The following is a 17,346-nucleotide window of genomic DNA, read 5'->3' on the forward strand; positions in this document are numbered from 1 at the left end:
CTCAGTACCTGTGTTGGGAGCGGAGATGACCGTGACGCCCTTCTGGGGCTCTTGGGAGGCCACCATTTCACTGTGCCACTGGGCCATCCAGGTCTCCCCAGTGGTGGTAGCGGCGGGAGGGGGCTCCTCCTGGTGGGGCGGGCAGAGGACGCGTGGGGCCTGGCGCAGTGGGGCCTGCTCCTCCTCCTCCTGGCGCTGCATCTGCTCCAGGCCCTCGGCCAGCTTGACGTGGCCCCGGGAGCGGGCAATGGCCAGCGGTAACCGGCCGAGGGAGTCCGGGATGGAGAGGGCCCGGCGGTCCCACTTGTAGAGCACCACTGCCGCCTCCATGTGGCCCAAGGCGCAGGCCCACATCTGCGGGGAGGGAGAGAAGGGGGACACACGACAGAGAGGGGTCAGCAAAGAGGAAGGAGTTATAGAGCTTTTGCAGGGAGACCCAGTTGGCCAAATCTGCAAAACTATAGGACAACGAGGAGCAAACGCTCCGGAGCAAAGGCAGGGGGTCTGCTACATACCAGTGGCGTGCAGGAGAAGTGGTCCACGTTCAGAGGGTCCACCTCCAGTTCCAGGTCAATGCTGTCGGCGTGTTTGGTGCTGAGAGGAGACAAAAGTGGGAGGGTCACTCAGACTCTCAAGTGAAGGCTTGCCTGAACCCGCCTTCTTCGTCTCCCGCCCAAAGCCCCCTCGTGCATGTCAGAGTGGCTTTGCTAGGCACACGCAGCAGAAGTCACTGGCGATGAAGCTCTGGGTAAATAACAACGCTGCAGTCTTCGGTTATCTATCAAAATGTTTACTTACAAACGAAATTCCACAAGACAATACACAGCTCTCACGCAGGCACACACGGGAAGGGAAAGAGATAGGAAGTAGAGGGCTATTTATCTCATCCTCTGCTGTCTGATGCAATACAAACTTAACCCTTTACACACTGGTATAGCAAGTAGCACACAGTGTATGATGCAATCCTCAGTACACATTGCACAACTGACTCAATTACATTTAAACAACTCTATATACAATCATTCCCACTTCAACAGTGCAGGTCCTCACCGCCACTTGAGGAGGGTCTGGATGAGGGTGGCGTAGCCCTGTGCGGCGGCCAGGTGGAGCAGGGTCATGCCCCGGAAGGTCTTGGAGTGGATGAGGTGCTTGGACCTGGCCCAGCAGGCCCGGCTCATCATCTTCTCGCAGACGACCACCACCCGGCTCTCGAAGCAGTGTCCCGCGGCAGAGCCCATCCCCGAGGCGCACTGCGAGGGAGAAAAGGAAGCAGGGTCAGCAGGGCGGTGCAGAGATGGGTCACGAGACCAAAGCGGGGAACCCAATAGAGCACGTACCTGTGCTTGGCTGCCCCCATTACCACCACCACTGCCGCCACCACTTCCTCCTCCTCCTCCTCCGCTGCTGGCCGGTGCCTTGTGCTGCTGGGAGCCGGTAGTCATCTCGGCCATCCGCCTCTCCATCTGCTCCAGGCGCTCCAGGATGGACATTCGGAACTGGTTCTCTGCACCAAAAATGGGGGAAGAGAGGAAGGGTGAGGAGGGCTGCCAACCCCTGGCCCCTTTACATGCTCCCTTTCGAGGCCCTTTAGGAGACTGGTTCCCTCCCATCGTCCCCATGCGCCCTGATATGCTCACCGTCAAGGGAGAGCCAGTCATGCTGCGAGGAGGGCAGGGTGGGCAGCGCCCGGGCCTTGTACTCAAAGACCACCGAGTTGGAGATGACCTGGTTGTTGAAGGCCACTTGCAGGGTCACCAGCCCTGTGTCGTGCGCTGGAGAACAATGTGGGGAATTAGAGTCTGATATTTATTTATTTACAGTATTTATATTCCGCCCCTCTCACCCCAAAGGGGACTCAGGGCGGATCACATTATATACATATAGAGAAAACATTCAATGCTCATATACACATAGAACCGAGACAGACATAGAGGCAATTTAACCTTCTCCTGAGGGGATATATACAGGAAGTTTGAGCAGGAAAACTTTAGAACTGTCTTTTGAGGATTGTGGAAAGACGGAATAAACCACTCGTCTCCAGCAATGTATTGTTGTGAGCTTGATTTTAACTCCAAGATGTTCTAGAGCAATGATGGGCAAGCTTTTGCGCTTGGTGTGTCAAAATTCACCAAAAAACCTAGCATGACTTGTGTGGTGTGTCACTTTGAGAAAAAAAAACATAATTTCGCAATATGTATAGTTTAAATAACAAACATGTATAATTGTAATATATAACGGTACAGTAGAGTCTCACTTATCCAAGCTAAACGGGCCGGCAGAAGCTTGGATAAGCGAATATCTTGGATAATAAGGAGGGATTAAGGAAAAGCCTATTAAACATCAAAATAGGTTATGATCTTACAAATTAAGCACCAAAACATCATGTTATACAACAAATTTGATAGAAAAAGTAGTTCAATACGCAGCAGTGTTATGTTGTAATTACTGTATTTACAAATTTAGCACCAAAATATCACGATATATTGAAAACATTGAGTACAAAAATGGTTTGGATAATCCAGAAACTTGGATAAGTGAGGCTTGGATAAGTGAGACTCTACTGTATTTAATAAATCAAAAACTATTTACTACCATTATTTCCATGTACAACAATCTATGGTACCTCTTGCAGTTTCCACACTGATTTTTCTCTATTCTGGTTTCAAAGTACAGTAGAGTCTCACTTATCCAACATAAATGGGCCGGCAGAATGTTGGATAAGTGAATATGTTGGATAATAAGGAGAGATTAAGAAAAAGCCTATTAAACATCAAAATAGGTTATGATCTTACAAATTAAGCACCAAAACATCATGTTATACAACAAATTTGACAGAAAAAGTACAGTAGAGTCTCACTTATCCAACGTTCTGGATTATCCAACGCATTTTTGTAATCAATGTTTTCAATATATCATGATATTTTGGTGCTAAATTCGTAAATACAGCAATTACTATATAGCATTACTGTGTATTGAACTACTTTTTCTGTCAAATTTGTTGTCTAACATGATGTTTTGGTGCTTAATTTGTAAAATCATAACCTAATCTGATGTTTAATAGGCTTTTCCTTAATCTCTCCTTATTATCCAACATATTCGCTTATCCAATGTTCTGCTGGCCCGTTTACGTTGGATAAGCGAGACTCTACTGTAGTTCATTACGCATTAATGCTATGTTGTAATTACTGTTGTAATGAATTTAGCACCAAAATATCATGATATATTGAAAACATTGACTACAAAAATGCGTTGGATAATCCAGAATGTTGGATAAGTGAAACTCTACTGTAGTCATGAATAGTGAATAATATAAAAATAATATAATGGTAATAATATGATAATATACTACAATAATAATAGAATAATAATAGAATGATATAATATATATATAAATGTAATGTGCATAATTCCCATGGAGTAAACAACAAAACCAATGGACCAAATCACACCAAATTTGGCCACAAAAGACATAGTCATCCAATCAATCTGCATGCGGCAGCATGTCAGCAAAAATGGCTAGGCGTGTCAGTGCTGACACGCGTGTCATAGGTTGGCCATGCACTGTTCTAGAGTCTGACACAAGCTGTCTGTGGGACCCTCCCGACGCCTGGGATGCAAGAGGCCTGCTCACCCCACAGCTAGAGCCCCAATCCTATGCCTCACCTGGGCAGTAGCAGCGCAGGACCCCTGGCTGGATCAGGGAGGCCGGGACCGAGACCTGGTCGAAGAGGCAGCTGTAGTTGTTGCTGGCCTCCTGCCACGGGCCGGTGATCAGCACCTTCACGCCCCCCTAAGAGGAGGAGAAGCAAGCAGAGAAGAAAGGGGAGGGGGTGTCAGGATATGCCATTGCCCTCGGCGGCTCACCATATTTGACCCCTGAAAAGGCCGCTCCAAGGGGACAATTTGCAGGGAAACCACATGTGTTGCCCACCAATGAGCTGACCCATTGGGAGGGTCCTGTCTCGGCACCTCCTTTAAAACTAGATATTGCAGGGTCTCACCAGTGGAGTTTGGGGGTCTCACCTCTGGGTAGGACCATTCGGGTGAGTAGTCCGTCACCATGAAGAGGCGCCCACTCTGCTGGAGCATTCCCAGGGTGCCTTGGGCTGCTGCCGCCGCTGCTGCCGCCGCCGACACCACCTCGGTGACATGCATGTAAGCCATGGCACTAGCCCCGTTTTCAGTGACGCCGAGGTGGAGGCCGGCTTGCTGGGGGCTGCAGCAGGGGATGCACATCTCGGGGGCCTGTCCGTAGGAGGCGCCGGCACTGCCCCGGTTGCCCTCCTCAGCGGACTGGGCCATGGCGGCCCCCTCCCCAGAGACCAGCTGGTGTCCGTAGAGCGCGCCGCCCCCGCCCTCCACCGAGATGAAGTCGTTGATCAGGTCGGAGAACTGGTTGCTGAAGGAGATGTCGAAGTGGTCCAGGCTGAGCTCCATGTTGGAGGAGCCGCCCAGGGCCGGGTGGGCCACGGGGTACAGGCCGGGCACCATGTTGCCCTGGAGCACCGGGAGGTTCCCGTTCCGCAGGGTCCCGTTGGCCTCGGGCGGCAGGTAGTGCTCCGCCCCACAGGCCTGCAGCTCCCCGGCCTTGAGCAGCCCCTCGGCGCCTTCCCCGTGGGACGAGGTCTCCATGGGCACCTCCCCATCGGCCGCCATGCCCTGGAAGCCGGCCTGGAACTGCATCAGCTGGAGCGAGGAGCTGGGCTCCATGGCGCCGTTGCAGTGGGAGGCGCCTGGCGGGGAGGCCTCCGTCTTGATGCTGGGGAGGCCCATGGGTCCCACAAAGGAGCCGTTCCCCTCAGCCAGGCCACTGCCGTGGGGGCCAGACTCCATCGGGAGGGGTTTGCTGGGGGCCTCCTGCAGGAAGAAGCTGGGCGAGGGGCTCTGGTGGACGTGGGGGCTCTGGACAGAGGGGCCGAAGCCCGAGGAGGAGGACGAGTAGTCTTTGTTGGAGTCGATAGCGCTGAAGTCCATCTGCTCCAAGGTGGTGCTGGGGCTGAGTCCGCCGCCGGAGGGGAGCAAGCTGGGGCCGGGGGCCAGGGTCAGAGAGTTGGAAGAGGCCGAGGAGGAGGAAGCGGAGGAGGAGGAGGAGGAGGACAACGAGGAGGAGGAGGACGAGGAGGAGGAGGAGGAGGAGGACGATGAAGAGGTGTAAGCAGCAGCCACGGCAGCCTCCTTGGAGATCTGCTGCTCGAAGGAGGTGTCCTCGGTCTTGATCTCCTTGACCAGGCCGGCGCTGAAGCCAAAACTGCGCTCAGAGGTGGGAGAATGCCGCAGGTTGGGACCCAGACCGCCATCACCCTTGGGACCCCCTCCGCCATAGGTCTGGCCCTGCTTGGGGTTGTTGAGGAAGCAGTCAGGATCAAAGTTCATGGTAGTCTCCGGGATCTTCCTCCCGCTGTCCAGGGTGGTGGAGAGCACCAGCTCCTCCGAGACGCCGGCTGGCAGGATGGACAGGCCCTCGGAGCCACCGGCCGTCGTCGTCGGGAAGGCAAACTTGTGGCCGTCGGAGCTGACCGCCAGGACCAGCCCTTGCGCCGCTGCTGTGGCGTCCGAGGGAAGCAGGTGCGGGTTGGGGCCGGCGGAGGGAGACATGGCGTAGACGGCCTCGCTGGTGATGTCCGACATGAAGACGGCGGCGGCGCTCTGGGAGAGACTGCCCATGACCGAGGCCACGGCGGCCATGCTGGAGACGCCCGAGACGACGGCGGGGCTGTCGGCCGCGTCCGGGTCGCTGTTGAGGCCGCTGCTGATGGAGACCGGGGAGTTCTGGGTGGTGTCCGGGACTTCGACCTGGTTGGTGGAGGAGACCTCAGTGCTGTTCTGGTGGAGCAGCACCGGCTTGGCCACCTTGCCGTTGCGCTTCTCCCGCCCCCCGGAGGAGGAGGCCTTGCTGCCGTGGCTGTGCTCGTTCTTGCCCTCGGAGACGTCGTTGTTCTGCACCTCGGAGTGGGCCCCATAACCCCCCGACCGCGGCTCCACCTTCGGAGAGATGATCCGGTGTTTGGCACTGTTGCACTTGTGGTGCACGCTGCTCCCTGCACCTGTGGAGAGGAAGAGATGGGAGAGGAAGGGTCAGGTCGGCAGAGGCTCCACCCAAGAGGACACAACAAGCAGGCCTCCCACAGACATACCAAGAGAATTTGAATAGCCATTGGGTTTCAAGGTCTGGTTGAAACACAAGGTCTCTGTGTGTGTCCCCTTTGTTCGGACCTCCTACGTGTATCAGCTGCTTTGCTCAAGGAAGGAGGTCTGGGTCATGGTGGGTCAGTGGTCTGGTAGGACCTTTGGTCCAACTCTTGGCACCTCTTTTCCTGGGGGTCTCCTGCCTCCTCCACTCTCCCCCACCCTCAATGTCTCAAGAGACTGAACCTCAGGGCTTGTTCTCCTAGTTCTAAGGGGTCAAGATCAGACAAAGGTGTCCCTGAGCTCCTTTGATGGAAACCCACCTTTGGGTCTAAGAAATCCCTCTGGGGCTCACAGCTGGGGGAGTTGAGAGGCCATGCAAGGGCACATGCTTCACGCCTACCACAGTCGGGATTGGAAATGCAGGGATCAGGAGTGCCTGCCTGTCCCTGTCCCTGCCTCTCCCCTCCTTCCTCGACCTCGAAGGGGAAGGGCTGTTGCCTCTGGGACTCCTCACCCAAGTTTCCGGTGCAGAGGCAGTTGTGCGTCCGAGGCTGAGGTTTGGTCTGGTGGCTCTCCAGGATCTGCTGCACCAGCTGCTCCACCGAGAAGCCCGAGCTGCTGTTCCCGTTGCTGCAGGTCCACTTGATGCCGTGGACTGTCCAAGGGACGGGAATGAGAGAGAGCCGTTGAGAGAAGGGCTGGGGCAGAGGCCCGGCGGCCCCCTCCCCAAACCAGGCCCCAAGGGGAACTGCTGCTCAGTGCCTTCTGTGCCCCAAGCGCCTTCTCCCAAAAGGTGAACAGGGCTCAACTCGGGGAGGATGGGTGACAGGCAGCACAGAAGAGGTAAACGGGCAGGTCAGGAATACTTGGCTATTCCAAAAGGATTCAAGTCTCTTAAGGCCAGGTAATGGAGCCGATGATGCAGATGGGGAAATGCAGCATGGTAGAGTTTCAGAGGCGGTACCGGAATATCTGGCTAATCCAGTGGTCCACAAGAACTAAAATATGATCCACTGCCTTACTGTTGATATGAATAATAACACATCCCAACCAAAACTATTGTGTGTCTTTGTTTTGAGGCCTGTTCCTGGGGTTATTTGGGGCGTTGATTCAGAAATTTGCATTAGATCGACCACATCAGATCTGGATCATTAAATATTTATTTATTTATTTGCGACATTTATATCCCGCCCTTCTCACCCCGAAGGGGACTCAGGGCGGTTTACAAGTACAGTAGAGTCTCACTTATCCAACACTCGCTTATCCAACGTTCTGGATTATCCAATGCATTTTTGTAGTCAATATATCGTGATATTTTGGTGCTAAATTCGTAAATACAGTAATTACAATATAACATTACTGCGTATTGAACTACTTTTTCTGTCAAATTTGTTGTCTAACATGATGTTTTGGTGCTTAATTTGTAAAATCATAACCTAATTTGACGTTTAATAGGCTTCTCCTTCATCTCTCCTTGTTATCCAACATATTCGCTTATCCAACATTCTGCCGGCCCGTTTATGTTGGATAAGTGAGACTCTACTGTATATATACATACAATATATTATATTATATGACTATATTGCAATATTATTAGTTTTTTTCCCCCTGTCAGGAGTGACTTGAGAAACCTGCAAGTCGCTTCTGGTGTGAGAAAATTGGCCATCTGCAAGGACATTGCCCAGGGGACATTGCCCGGATGTTTTGATGTTTTTACCATCCTTGTGGGAGGCTTCTCTCATGTCCCTGCATGGAGCTAGAGCTGATAGAGAGAGCTCATCTGCTCTCTCCCCAGGTTGGATTCGAACCTGGCAGCCTTCAGGTCAGCAACCCAACCTTCAAGTCACAAGGCTTTAACCCACTACACCACTGGGGGGCTCCAATTGTATTAATAATACTGCACGTAATATAAATATACAATTATAATAGTGAATTATAATTATTATTACATTGTATTACATCATAATACTATTATTAATATTACATGTACAGTAGAGTCTCACTTATCCAACACTTGCTTATCCAACATTCTGAATTATCCAACACATTTTTGGAGTCAATGTTTTCAATATATCGTGATATTTTGGTGCTAAATTCGTAAATACACTAAATACTGCATAGCATTACTGCATATTGAACTACTTCTTCTGTCAAATTTGTTGTATAACCTGATGTTTTGGTGCTTAATTTGTAAAATCATAACCTAATTTGATGTTTAATAGGCTTCTCCTTAATCCCTCCTTATTATCCAACATATTCGCTTATCCAACATTCTGCCAGCCAGTTTATGTTGGTTAAGTGAGACTCTACTGTATTATTATATATTATTATATCATTAAATTGATACAGGAGACATAGTGGAAAGATGTCTTCCTGGCCACATCTTCTTCATATGGTTTTCTGTGGGCGAGTAGATGGTGACTACTGGATGGCATATGTTCTGTATCAGAAACTGATGCGGTCTTCTCAATACAATTTTCTGAATCAGCACCCCAAATAACCAGACTGAATCTAAAGTTGAGTAAAAGTTGGTTCGTAACCCTTTTGGTACTAATGTTGGTCAAAGTGGGCCGGGCTGTTAATCGTGAGCAGCAATAGATCAGTACCGACCGAAAGGTTGGCAAGTTCGAAGCCCGAATCGGATTGAGCCCTCGACCAACTGTTCGCCTAGTTTACTGTCTAGTTGAGCTGTGAGTAGAGAAATTATTGGGCAAGAAGAGCAGGATATAAATGTTGGAAATAAATGAATTAGGCACCGCTTAAAGCGGGGAGGCATTTTATGGTACCATAAAAATGCCGGCGATCACAGAACAAGGAGGGAAAATTCTGCGAGCGACAGCACCCCCCTGTGGTCAGAATCAAGCAAAATCTCCAGTGGGAAAATGCCATCCTGTATGTCTAAAACAGCATTGAATGTTTGCCATGTATGTGGGTGTTGTGATCCGCTCTGAGTCCACTTTGGGGTGCGAATGGCGGAACATAAATACTGTAAATCAATCAAGTGATCCTGGTCAAAAAAAGGTTGGGAACCACTGGGTTAATCTATAGTGAATTCAAGTCTTTTTGGTTTGGGATTTTGCGGCGTATTCTCGATGCTCCTCCATGCGCAGATATCGAAGCATATGTCCGAAAGCAGCGCCAAGGCCCAAATATCCTGCCCCACATTGCCTTGGGCTCCTTCCTTCCTTCCCTCCCTCCCGATGCTTCTGTTTTGAAGGTTATAAAACTGGAAAGCCACTGAAGGGTGACAGATTGCAAAGAGAGAATTTCGGGAGGCTTAATGTAAATTACGGGCCTCTCTTGGCACATCCAATATGCAGATTGTCTCGCTTTCCCGCCCCGCCAACCCCCCCCCCCCACAGAAAGCCTCCTCTGAGCCAGCAAAGAGCGGCTGAATATAAAATACTATCAAGATGGCTCTTAACATGTCACGTTTGGCTCCCTGACACATAATGAATCAGCAGGAAGGAGGGAGAGGAAGAGGAGAGGAAGGTGAAGGGGGCATCCGCAAAGAAGAAGGCACGGGATCCCATTCCAAAACTGGCGGGGATGATGGAGGTTGTGTTATAGACAGGGGCGGTTCAACCATAAGGCAGTTGCCTCGGGTGCCATCATTTGGGGGGCGCAATTGAGGCTGCCTCCCCCGGGTGAAGGTTTCTTGGAAACTAGGCAAGTGGGGTTTATATATATGTGGAATGTCAGTCTTTGAGACAAGTGTGAATGTTGTACATGGCCACCTTGATTAGCATTGAATGGCTTTGCAACTTCAAAGCCTGTCTAGGGGAACCATTTTTCGGAGGTGTTAGCTGGCCCTGATTGTTTCCTGTCTGGAATTTCTCTGTTTTCTGAGCGGTGTTCTTTATTTACTGTCTTGATTTTAGAGGGTTTTTTTTTTAATACCGGGGGGCAGATTCCCTTTCGGTGTCCTTTTAATCAAAGTGTGTTTATTGTTTATTGGTATATGTGATTTTATTTGTCTACATGGAGCGCCGTTACCTTCCTGCCGGAGCGGTACCTAATGATCTACTCACACTCTGGGGGTTGGTGCTCATCTTGTAGTTCAAGGTAAAGGTAAAGGGTTTCCCTTGGCACTAAGTGTACTCGAGTGTGATTCTGTGTGTTGTTGCTCATCTCCATTTCTAAGCCAAAGAGCTGGCATTGTCCGTAGACACCTCCAAGCTCATGACTGCATGGAGCACTTTTACCTTCCCGCCGGAGCAGTACCCATTGATCTACTCATACTCTGAGGGTCAGTGCTCATCTCAATTTCTAAGCAAAAGAGCCAGCACTGTCCATAGACACCTCCAAGATCATGACTGCATGGAGTGCCGTTACCTTCCCGCCAGAGCAGTACCTATTGATCTACTCACACTCTCGGGGTTGTTGCTCATCTCATTTTCTAAGCCAAAGAGCCGGCGTTGTCTGTAGACACCTCCAAGCTCATGACTGCATGGAGCGCTTTTACCTTCCTGCCGGAGCAGTACCTATCAATCTACTCACATTTGCATGTTTTTGAACTGCTCGGTTGGCACAAGCTGGGGCTAACAGCGGGAGCTCACTCCACTCCCTGGATTCGAACCGCTGACCTTTCGGTCAGTAATTCTAACAGCTCAGTGGTTTAACCCACTGTGCCACCGGGAGCTCCGTCTCAACATTGAAAATGCAGAAATTTATTATTTTTCTAAGCACGGGCACAAGAACGGGAATGAAGGATGCTTAGTCTTCCTCTCCGCACATGCTCAGAGACACTGGGTTGCATTACGTAACACTCTTAATTCAAGGAAGGAGGCATGGCCAAAGAGAGAGAGGTGTTATGTCCGAACGACAACGAGCGCACTTTTTGCGCATCGCTTTCGTCAGCAAATATACTTTTTTTGGTCTCAGGGTTTTGACAACTGGATTGAGAAGAGCCACAAGGAGGCGCCAGAGGACCAGAGAAAGGGACTCCCGTGTGATGGCTTGATTGCCCCCCACTTTCACTATCCCATAATCACCAGCATAAAAGCCTGAAGAGTTGATGCAAAACAAAAAAGGATAATCGCCAGGAAGGGGTTCAGCCAAGGCAATCCTCGCCTCTTCCCTATGAAACCCCACTTGAAGCGCATCCTGTGCCCCCCAAATAACATCATTCCGTCTTGATTCACGCAATTGGGCCGGACGGACGTGGCCCTGCCTCCCTCCCTCCCTCCCTCCCGGAGCATAAAAACAGATTTACGGCCGGCTGGGTCTCATCCTCCTCTTCCTCCTCCTCTCCTTTCCTGACGCAATGCAGATCTCCCAACCTGACGCTACCTGTACCTGTGTCTCTCCTCCCCGATGTAGCCTTCCCATGCGCCTCGGAGGGTTCCTACCTGGGGAAGGGGCTTGCCGTCTGCACTGCCATCGTAATGCAGATTGAAACGCACTATGCGGTCAGTGCAGTCACATATAATGCCGCTCCGCTGCATTGAACTGCGATACAATGCACGATACGGTCAGTGCAGTCATATATATTGCCGTTCAACTGCATGACATGAGTCTACACTGACGATATAATGCACGATACAGTCAGCACAGTCACATATAATGCTGTTCGGCTGCATGGAACTGCATGACACGAGTCTACATTGACAATATAATGCACCACACAGTCAGCGCAGTCACATATAATGCTGTTCGGCTGCACTGAACTGCATGACACGAGTCTATACTGACGATATAATGCACCATAGTCAGTGCAGTCACATATAATGCTGTTCGGCTGCATTGAACTGCATAACACAAGTCTACACTGATGATATAATGCACTATATGGTTTGTGCAGTCGCATCTAATCCTGTTCGACTGCACTGAACTGCATGACATGAGTCTATACTGACGATATAATGCACTATACAGTCGGTGCAGTCATATCTAATCCTGTTCGGCTGTATTGAACTGCATGACACGAGTCTATACTGACGATATAATGCACCATACAGTCAGTGCAGTCACATATAATGCTGTTCGGCTGCACTGAACTGCATGACACGAGTCTATACTGACGATATAATGCACCATACAGTCAGTGCAGTCACATATAATGCTGTTCGGCTGCACTGAACTGCATGACACGAGTCTATACTGACGATATAATGCACTATACAGTTTGTGCAATCACATATAATGCCATTCAGCAGCATTGAACTGCATGACACGAGTCTACACTGAAGATATAATGCACCATACAGTCTGTGCATCCTGTTTGGCTGCATTGAACTGCATGACATGAGTCTATATTGATGATATAATGCACGATACAGTCAGCACAGTCACATATATTGCCGTTCAGTTGCATTGAACTGCATGACACGAGTCTACACTGATGATATAATGCACGATACAGTCAGCACAGTCACATATATTGCTGTTCGGCTGCACTGAACTGCATGACATGAGTCTACACTGATGATATAATGCATTATCCGGTCTGTGCAGTCCCATATAATGCCATTCAGCTGCACTGAACTGGATGATGTGACCAACCATATAATGGATTTCAATCTGCATTATAATGGCAGTACAGATGGGGCCTCGGTGACCAATCAACTGACCGGCTCAGACCCATAAACGCTAGCTGTAGAAAATGCAATGGGCTGGGCTAGGACCCCATTTAATCTCAGTCTCCACCATTTCTAGAAATAGGTTGGACTAGATCAGTAGTTCTCAACCGTTGTGTCACGACACAAGGGTCGCCTAAGACCCCTCATGGCCGAATCTCAGGGATTCATAACAGTGATGAAGTAGAAATGGAAATAATTTTATGGTTGGGGGTCACCACAACGTGAGGAACCGTATTAAGGGGTCGCGGCGTTAAGAAGGTCGAGAACCACCGGACGAGATGATCCTCTTCCAAGTGACTCCATCAAGGTCTATCTCCAGCATTTGTGGAGATCCTAGGACTCCGCTAACCCCTGTCTCCACCCTTTGTAGAAGAGGAGGAAATTGGGGAGGGGGAGAAAAGAGGGAAGGTCTGAAAGGAGGAGGAGGAGAAGGAAGAGCCCTTCTCTCTGCAACGGCATCCGCACACACGGCAAAGTGTTTTGTCATGGCAACACGGGAACGCAGCGCTCACAGAGAACACAGGCGAGGGAACCCAAGGAAATTATCTCTGGGCACCAAATCCACGAAGCTGGCTCGGAAACAAACAAAAGCGGCGAGCAGGAGCAAAGAAGCGACGGCACGCTCTCTCTCTCTCTCTCTGCCTGCCTGAGAAGTATTTGTGCAAAGGCAACTGCTCGGTGATTCGGGGCTTTGTGTCACAAACTGAGTGGCTACGGATGTTGTAGACGTCTACTGGAAGCAACGTCCTTGTCTGCCAAAGGCTCCAATCCCTTGCTTTGTAAGAAGGATGTGAATATTGGGGACATAAAATAGGGTCAGGATGAAGTCTCTCTCTCCCTTCCTTCCTTCCTTCCTTCCTTCCTTCCTTCCTTCCTTCCTTCCTTCCTTCCTTCCTCTTGCAGAGCAGCCTTAAAAGGTCTTCCAAGAATGAGACTTGGATATTTTATGTGATGGAAATGGGGCGGAGGTGCGTTCCCGATGGGTGCCTATCGCTCCCCGAAGCCATTCTTTCCCTTTGGAAGCAGTGAGCGAAGCGACCGCTTCATTGCCCCCCCCCCCCCCCGCCCTCACCCCCACCCCGGACCCTTCCTACTCACACATGGGCTTCAGCTGGCCAATCAGCTCCTCCTTCGTCCATTTGGCCCACTCCTTCTTGTCCGTGTTGATGGAGCACAGGATGGGCCCGCATGGCTTCCCACAGTCCTCAATGGCCGGTACATTCAAGTAGTGGACAAGCACAATGTCCGGGTTCTGGAGGAGACAAGAGGGAGCACAATGGGGACAATGGTCAGCATATTTGCGATAATTGAAGGGATGCATTCACAGAATCATAGGATCTTAAGAGTTGGAGGGGGCCTCGAGAGGCCATCCAGTCCTGTCCCCAGGAAGATGGAATCCAAGCCTGTCAGAAATATTAAAAAATAACTAAGTATTTTTAATTACAAAAATGTGAAAGGGTTAAATGGATGCAATGACTCAACAAATGCTGCAGTTCTGTATAAGCAGGTGTGCCTGTAGTTTAGTAGGCTTCAGTGTGAGAAGGCCTCAGTGTGAGGAAGCCTCAGTGTGAGAAGACTTCAGTGTGAGAAAGCCTCAGTGTGAGAAGGCCTCAGTGTGAGAAGGCCTCAGTGTGAGAAGGCTTCAATGTGAGAAGGCCTCAGTGTCAGAAGGCTTCAATATGAGAAGGCCTCAGTGTGAGAAGGCCTCAGTGTGAGGCAGTCTCAGTTTGAGAAAGCCTCAGTGTGAGAAGGCCTCAGTACGAGGAAGCCTCAGTGTGAGAAGGCCTCAGTACGAGGAAGCCTCAGTGTGAGAAGGTCTCAGTGTAAGGAAGCCTCAGTGTGAGAAGGCCTCAGTGTGAGGTAAGCCCCAGGTTGAAGGTCTTGTGTGAAGCTCCAGTGTGAAGGCTGCTGTGTGTAAAGCTATTGTGTGAAGGTCCTGTGTCAGTTTGGTGTGAGAGGAGGCATTGGGAGAGCGAAGCTGTTTTATCGGCATGAGAAAGAAGCAGTGTGGAAGCAAAGAAGGAAGTATAAACAACTTTGTGTTATGGAAACCTTGTTTTTGTAAATAGTGCAACCGTATTATTTTGCTGTAAAGAGATAACATGAGATAAAACCCACTTGCCTAGTTTCGAATGGCCCTCACAACCTCTGAGGGTGCCTGCCATAGATGTGGGTGAAACATTAGGAGAGAATGCTTCTGGAACATGGCCAGGCAGCCTGGAAAACTCACAGCAAACCAATGATTCTGGCCATGAAAGCCTTCGACAACACATTGAACGTTAGTACTGTTCACAACAGAATACTATACCACGCAGAAATATTAACACACTGGAAAGTACGGCATTATAAAATTATATTTGCGTTAAGTGTTAGTCAGAAAGGAGCAAAAGCCACAAAGTAACACAACGCTACACGGAGACGTGAAACCACAGCACTACCAAAGCCGCGTTGTTCTTCTTTTGCTGCTGTTCACCATATGACGACGCTGCCCCACAATGCAAAAGCCGCAATGCTACAAACATCCGCACTCCTTGCGTCCCAAAGCCGTCTATCAATCGAAGCACCAAACGGGACAGCCTTCGCCCATAAAACCGCCATCTCTCTCTCCCCCCCCAACAAATGAAACCGTCCTGCAACAAAGTACAAGACAGGAAACTCTCCCCGAAGTCATTTGCGCCTTCATTTCGCAAACTTTAATGACTGCTCTGGAATTATTTATAGAAATAAATAGGATAATGGTGTAATTAACACCCTAATGTTTCATTAATGCTGTCGTCGGAGGGGGGCTCGGGAGAGGGACGGATTCGCACGCCTTTGCGGACGGGAAGGAGAGGCGCTGTGTCCCCAGGCAGCACGTACGATCCCTCTCCTTTCCAGGACGAGGACAAGTCGGCCAATGAAGAAAGGCCATTAATGACTCGTCCTTCAAATGGGCTGAAGAAAGGATGGAGGGCCGAGGGATGGCAGCGGCTGTATCCTTGAGTTGCTCCTTCCTTGGATTCCTTGGAACGCCAATCCCAAGTCCTGGTGTTGTCGAAAAATCAACCCTCTTCCCAAAACGAGAATTTGATACAAAACTATTCTTTGTGAGCAGAGACTCTATAGCAGACATCCTCTCAGGCCTGGAAGTAAATAAACCTCCGCTTGTTGCCTTCAATCCTGGTCTGCATCTTCCCAAAACGAGAATTTGATACAAAACTATTTTGTCCGATTCTTTCTGAGTGGAGACTCTATAGCAGACATCCTCTCAGGCCTGGAAGTAAATAAACCTCCGCTTGTTGCCTTCGATCCAGGTCTGCATCTTTCGGCTTCTCCAGCTTCCTTGGAGCTTCGGGCTTCCATGGCTTGCCATTTCCCTGACCCCAAGCTGCCCAAGTTCATCCATAGCTTAACTAGGCTGTATCCTTCAGTTGCTCCTTCCTTGGAAGAACATCTCATTATGGATCCCAAATGCCATTCGCAGGTCCTGGTGTTGTCGAAAAATCAACCCTCTTCCCAGAACGTGAATTAGATACAAAACTATTTTGTCCAATTCTTTCTGAGCGGAGACTCTATAGCAGACATCCTCTCAGGCCTGGAAGTAAATAAACCTCCGCTTGTTGCCTTCGATCCCAATCTGCATGTTTCAGCTTCTTCGGTGCCTCGGGCTTCCATGGCTTGGCTTGAATCTCTTTGAACTTGCCATCTCCCTGACCCCAAGCTGTTAAAGTTCTCCCATATTTTAACTATGTCTTTTGTTCTCTGTGGCATTTTCTCTCCGCTCAAAAGCTCTGCGGGAGAGGCCTCATGGGATGAAGAGGGTCTGCCCCATTCCTTCAACATCCAAGGATCTTCGCTTGCCCTTCGGAGGAGCTTTTTGGGCTCCGAAAGTGCTCCAAAAGTGAGTAAATCCAAGAAGAAAAAAGGGAGGGGAGGACGTTGGCATCGAAAGATGATTCAGACCTTTCTGAAAGTTCCCGGAGGCAAAGAGAAGTCCTGCTCTCCTCGTTGGCTCGCTTCCTTCCTCCTGTAACGAGTGTTATTAGAAATGGATCATATTTATCGTCCTATTATTGTGAATTAATGCCGCCCCGGATGCCGTTATCTCAAGGAGCCCGCGGAGAGCGTCACCCCAATCAGTTTTTATGATCGTTCGATCCTCCTCCTCCTCGTCTCTTGGAAAAGAGCCCTGAAGCAAAGACACATCCCTCCATAAAGAAGGAAGGGAAAAACACCTGGATTTGGGCCTCTCTCTTTTTTTGGAGAAACTGCAAGTCACTTCTGGTGTGAGAGAATTGGCCGTCTGCAAGGACGTTGCCCAGGGGATGCCCGGAGCTGAGAGACGGAGCTTATCCATGATCTCCCTGGGTTGGATTTGAACCGGCAACCTTCAGGTCAGCAACCCAACCTTCCGGCACAAGGTTGTAACCCACCGCGCCACCAGGGGCTCCATTTGGGCCTCTTTCACACACATACACCCCGGAACCGTGACTGAAGGCAAGGAGAATAAAACAATGGAGACATTAGTGTGGGTTCATGTATAATTCAGGCATGGCACTGGTGATGAGAGAAAAAACAATTAGCTAACTGCCTGCATCAGCTAATTTAGGTTAATTAGTTATTTGGATTGTCTAGTTATGTAAAGGAGGGAGGCTGG

At 49.9% G+C, this 17,346-nt stretch overlaps 1 protein-coding gene across 6 annotated transcripts in view; it reads right to left on the reverse strand.

The window, feature by feature from the left end:
* Nucleotides 1–17,346, reverse strand: part of camta1 (calmodulin binding transcription activator 1) — a 195,240-nt gene that overhangs the window by 15,060 nt on the left and 162,834 nt on the right. For 5 of the 6 annotated variants that reach the window (XM_062965982.1, XM_062965983.1, XM_062965979.1 and 2 more), the window contains 9 exons: nt 13,809–13,962; nt 6,644–6,784; nt 4,024–6,044; nt 3,664–3,790; nt 1,638–1,772; nt 1,338–1,504; nt 1,051–1,250; nt 516–594; nt 9–354 (listed from right to left, as the gene is read on the reverse strand). In XM_062965982.1, the coding sequence (XP_062822052.1) occupies nt 9–354; nt 516–594; nt 1,051–1,250; nt 1,338–1,504; nt 1,638–1,772; nt 3,664–3,790; nt 4,024–6,044; nt 6,644–6,784; nt 13,809–13,962 (3,370 nt within the window). The remainder of the gene's footprint in view (nt 1–8; nt 355–515; nt 595–1,050; nt 1,251–1,337; nt 1,505–1,637; nt 1,773–3,663; nt 3,791–4,023; nt 6,045–6,643; nt 6,785–13,808; nt 13,963–17,346) is intronic. The other variant, XM_062965984.1, reaches the window with a different exon arrangement.

The sequence above is a fragment of the Anolis carolinensis genome, unplaced genomic scaffold, assembly GCF_035594765.1.
Source record: "Anolis carolinensis isolate JA03-04 unplaced genomic scaffold, rAnoCar3.1.pri scaffold_15, whole genome shotgun sequence".
Taxonomy (NCBI): domain Eukaryota; kingdom Metazoa; phylum Chordata; class Lepidosauria; order Squamata; family Dactyloidae; genus Anolis; species Anolis carolinensis.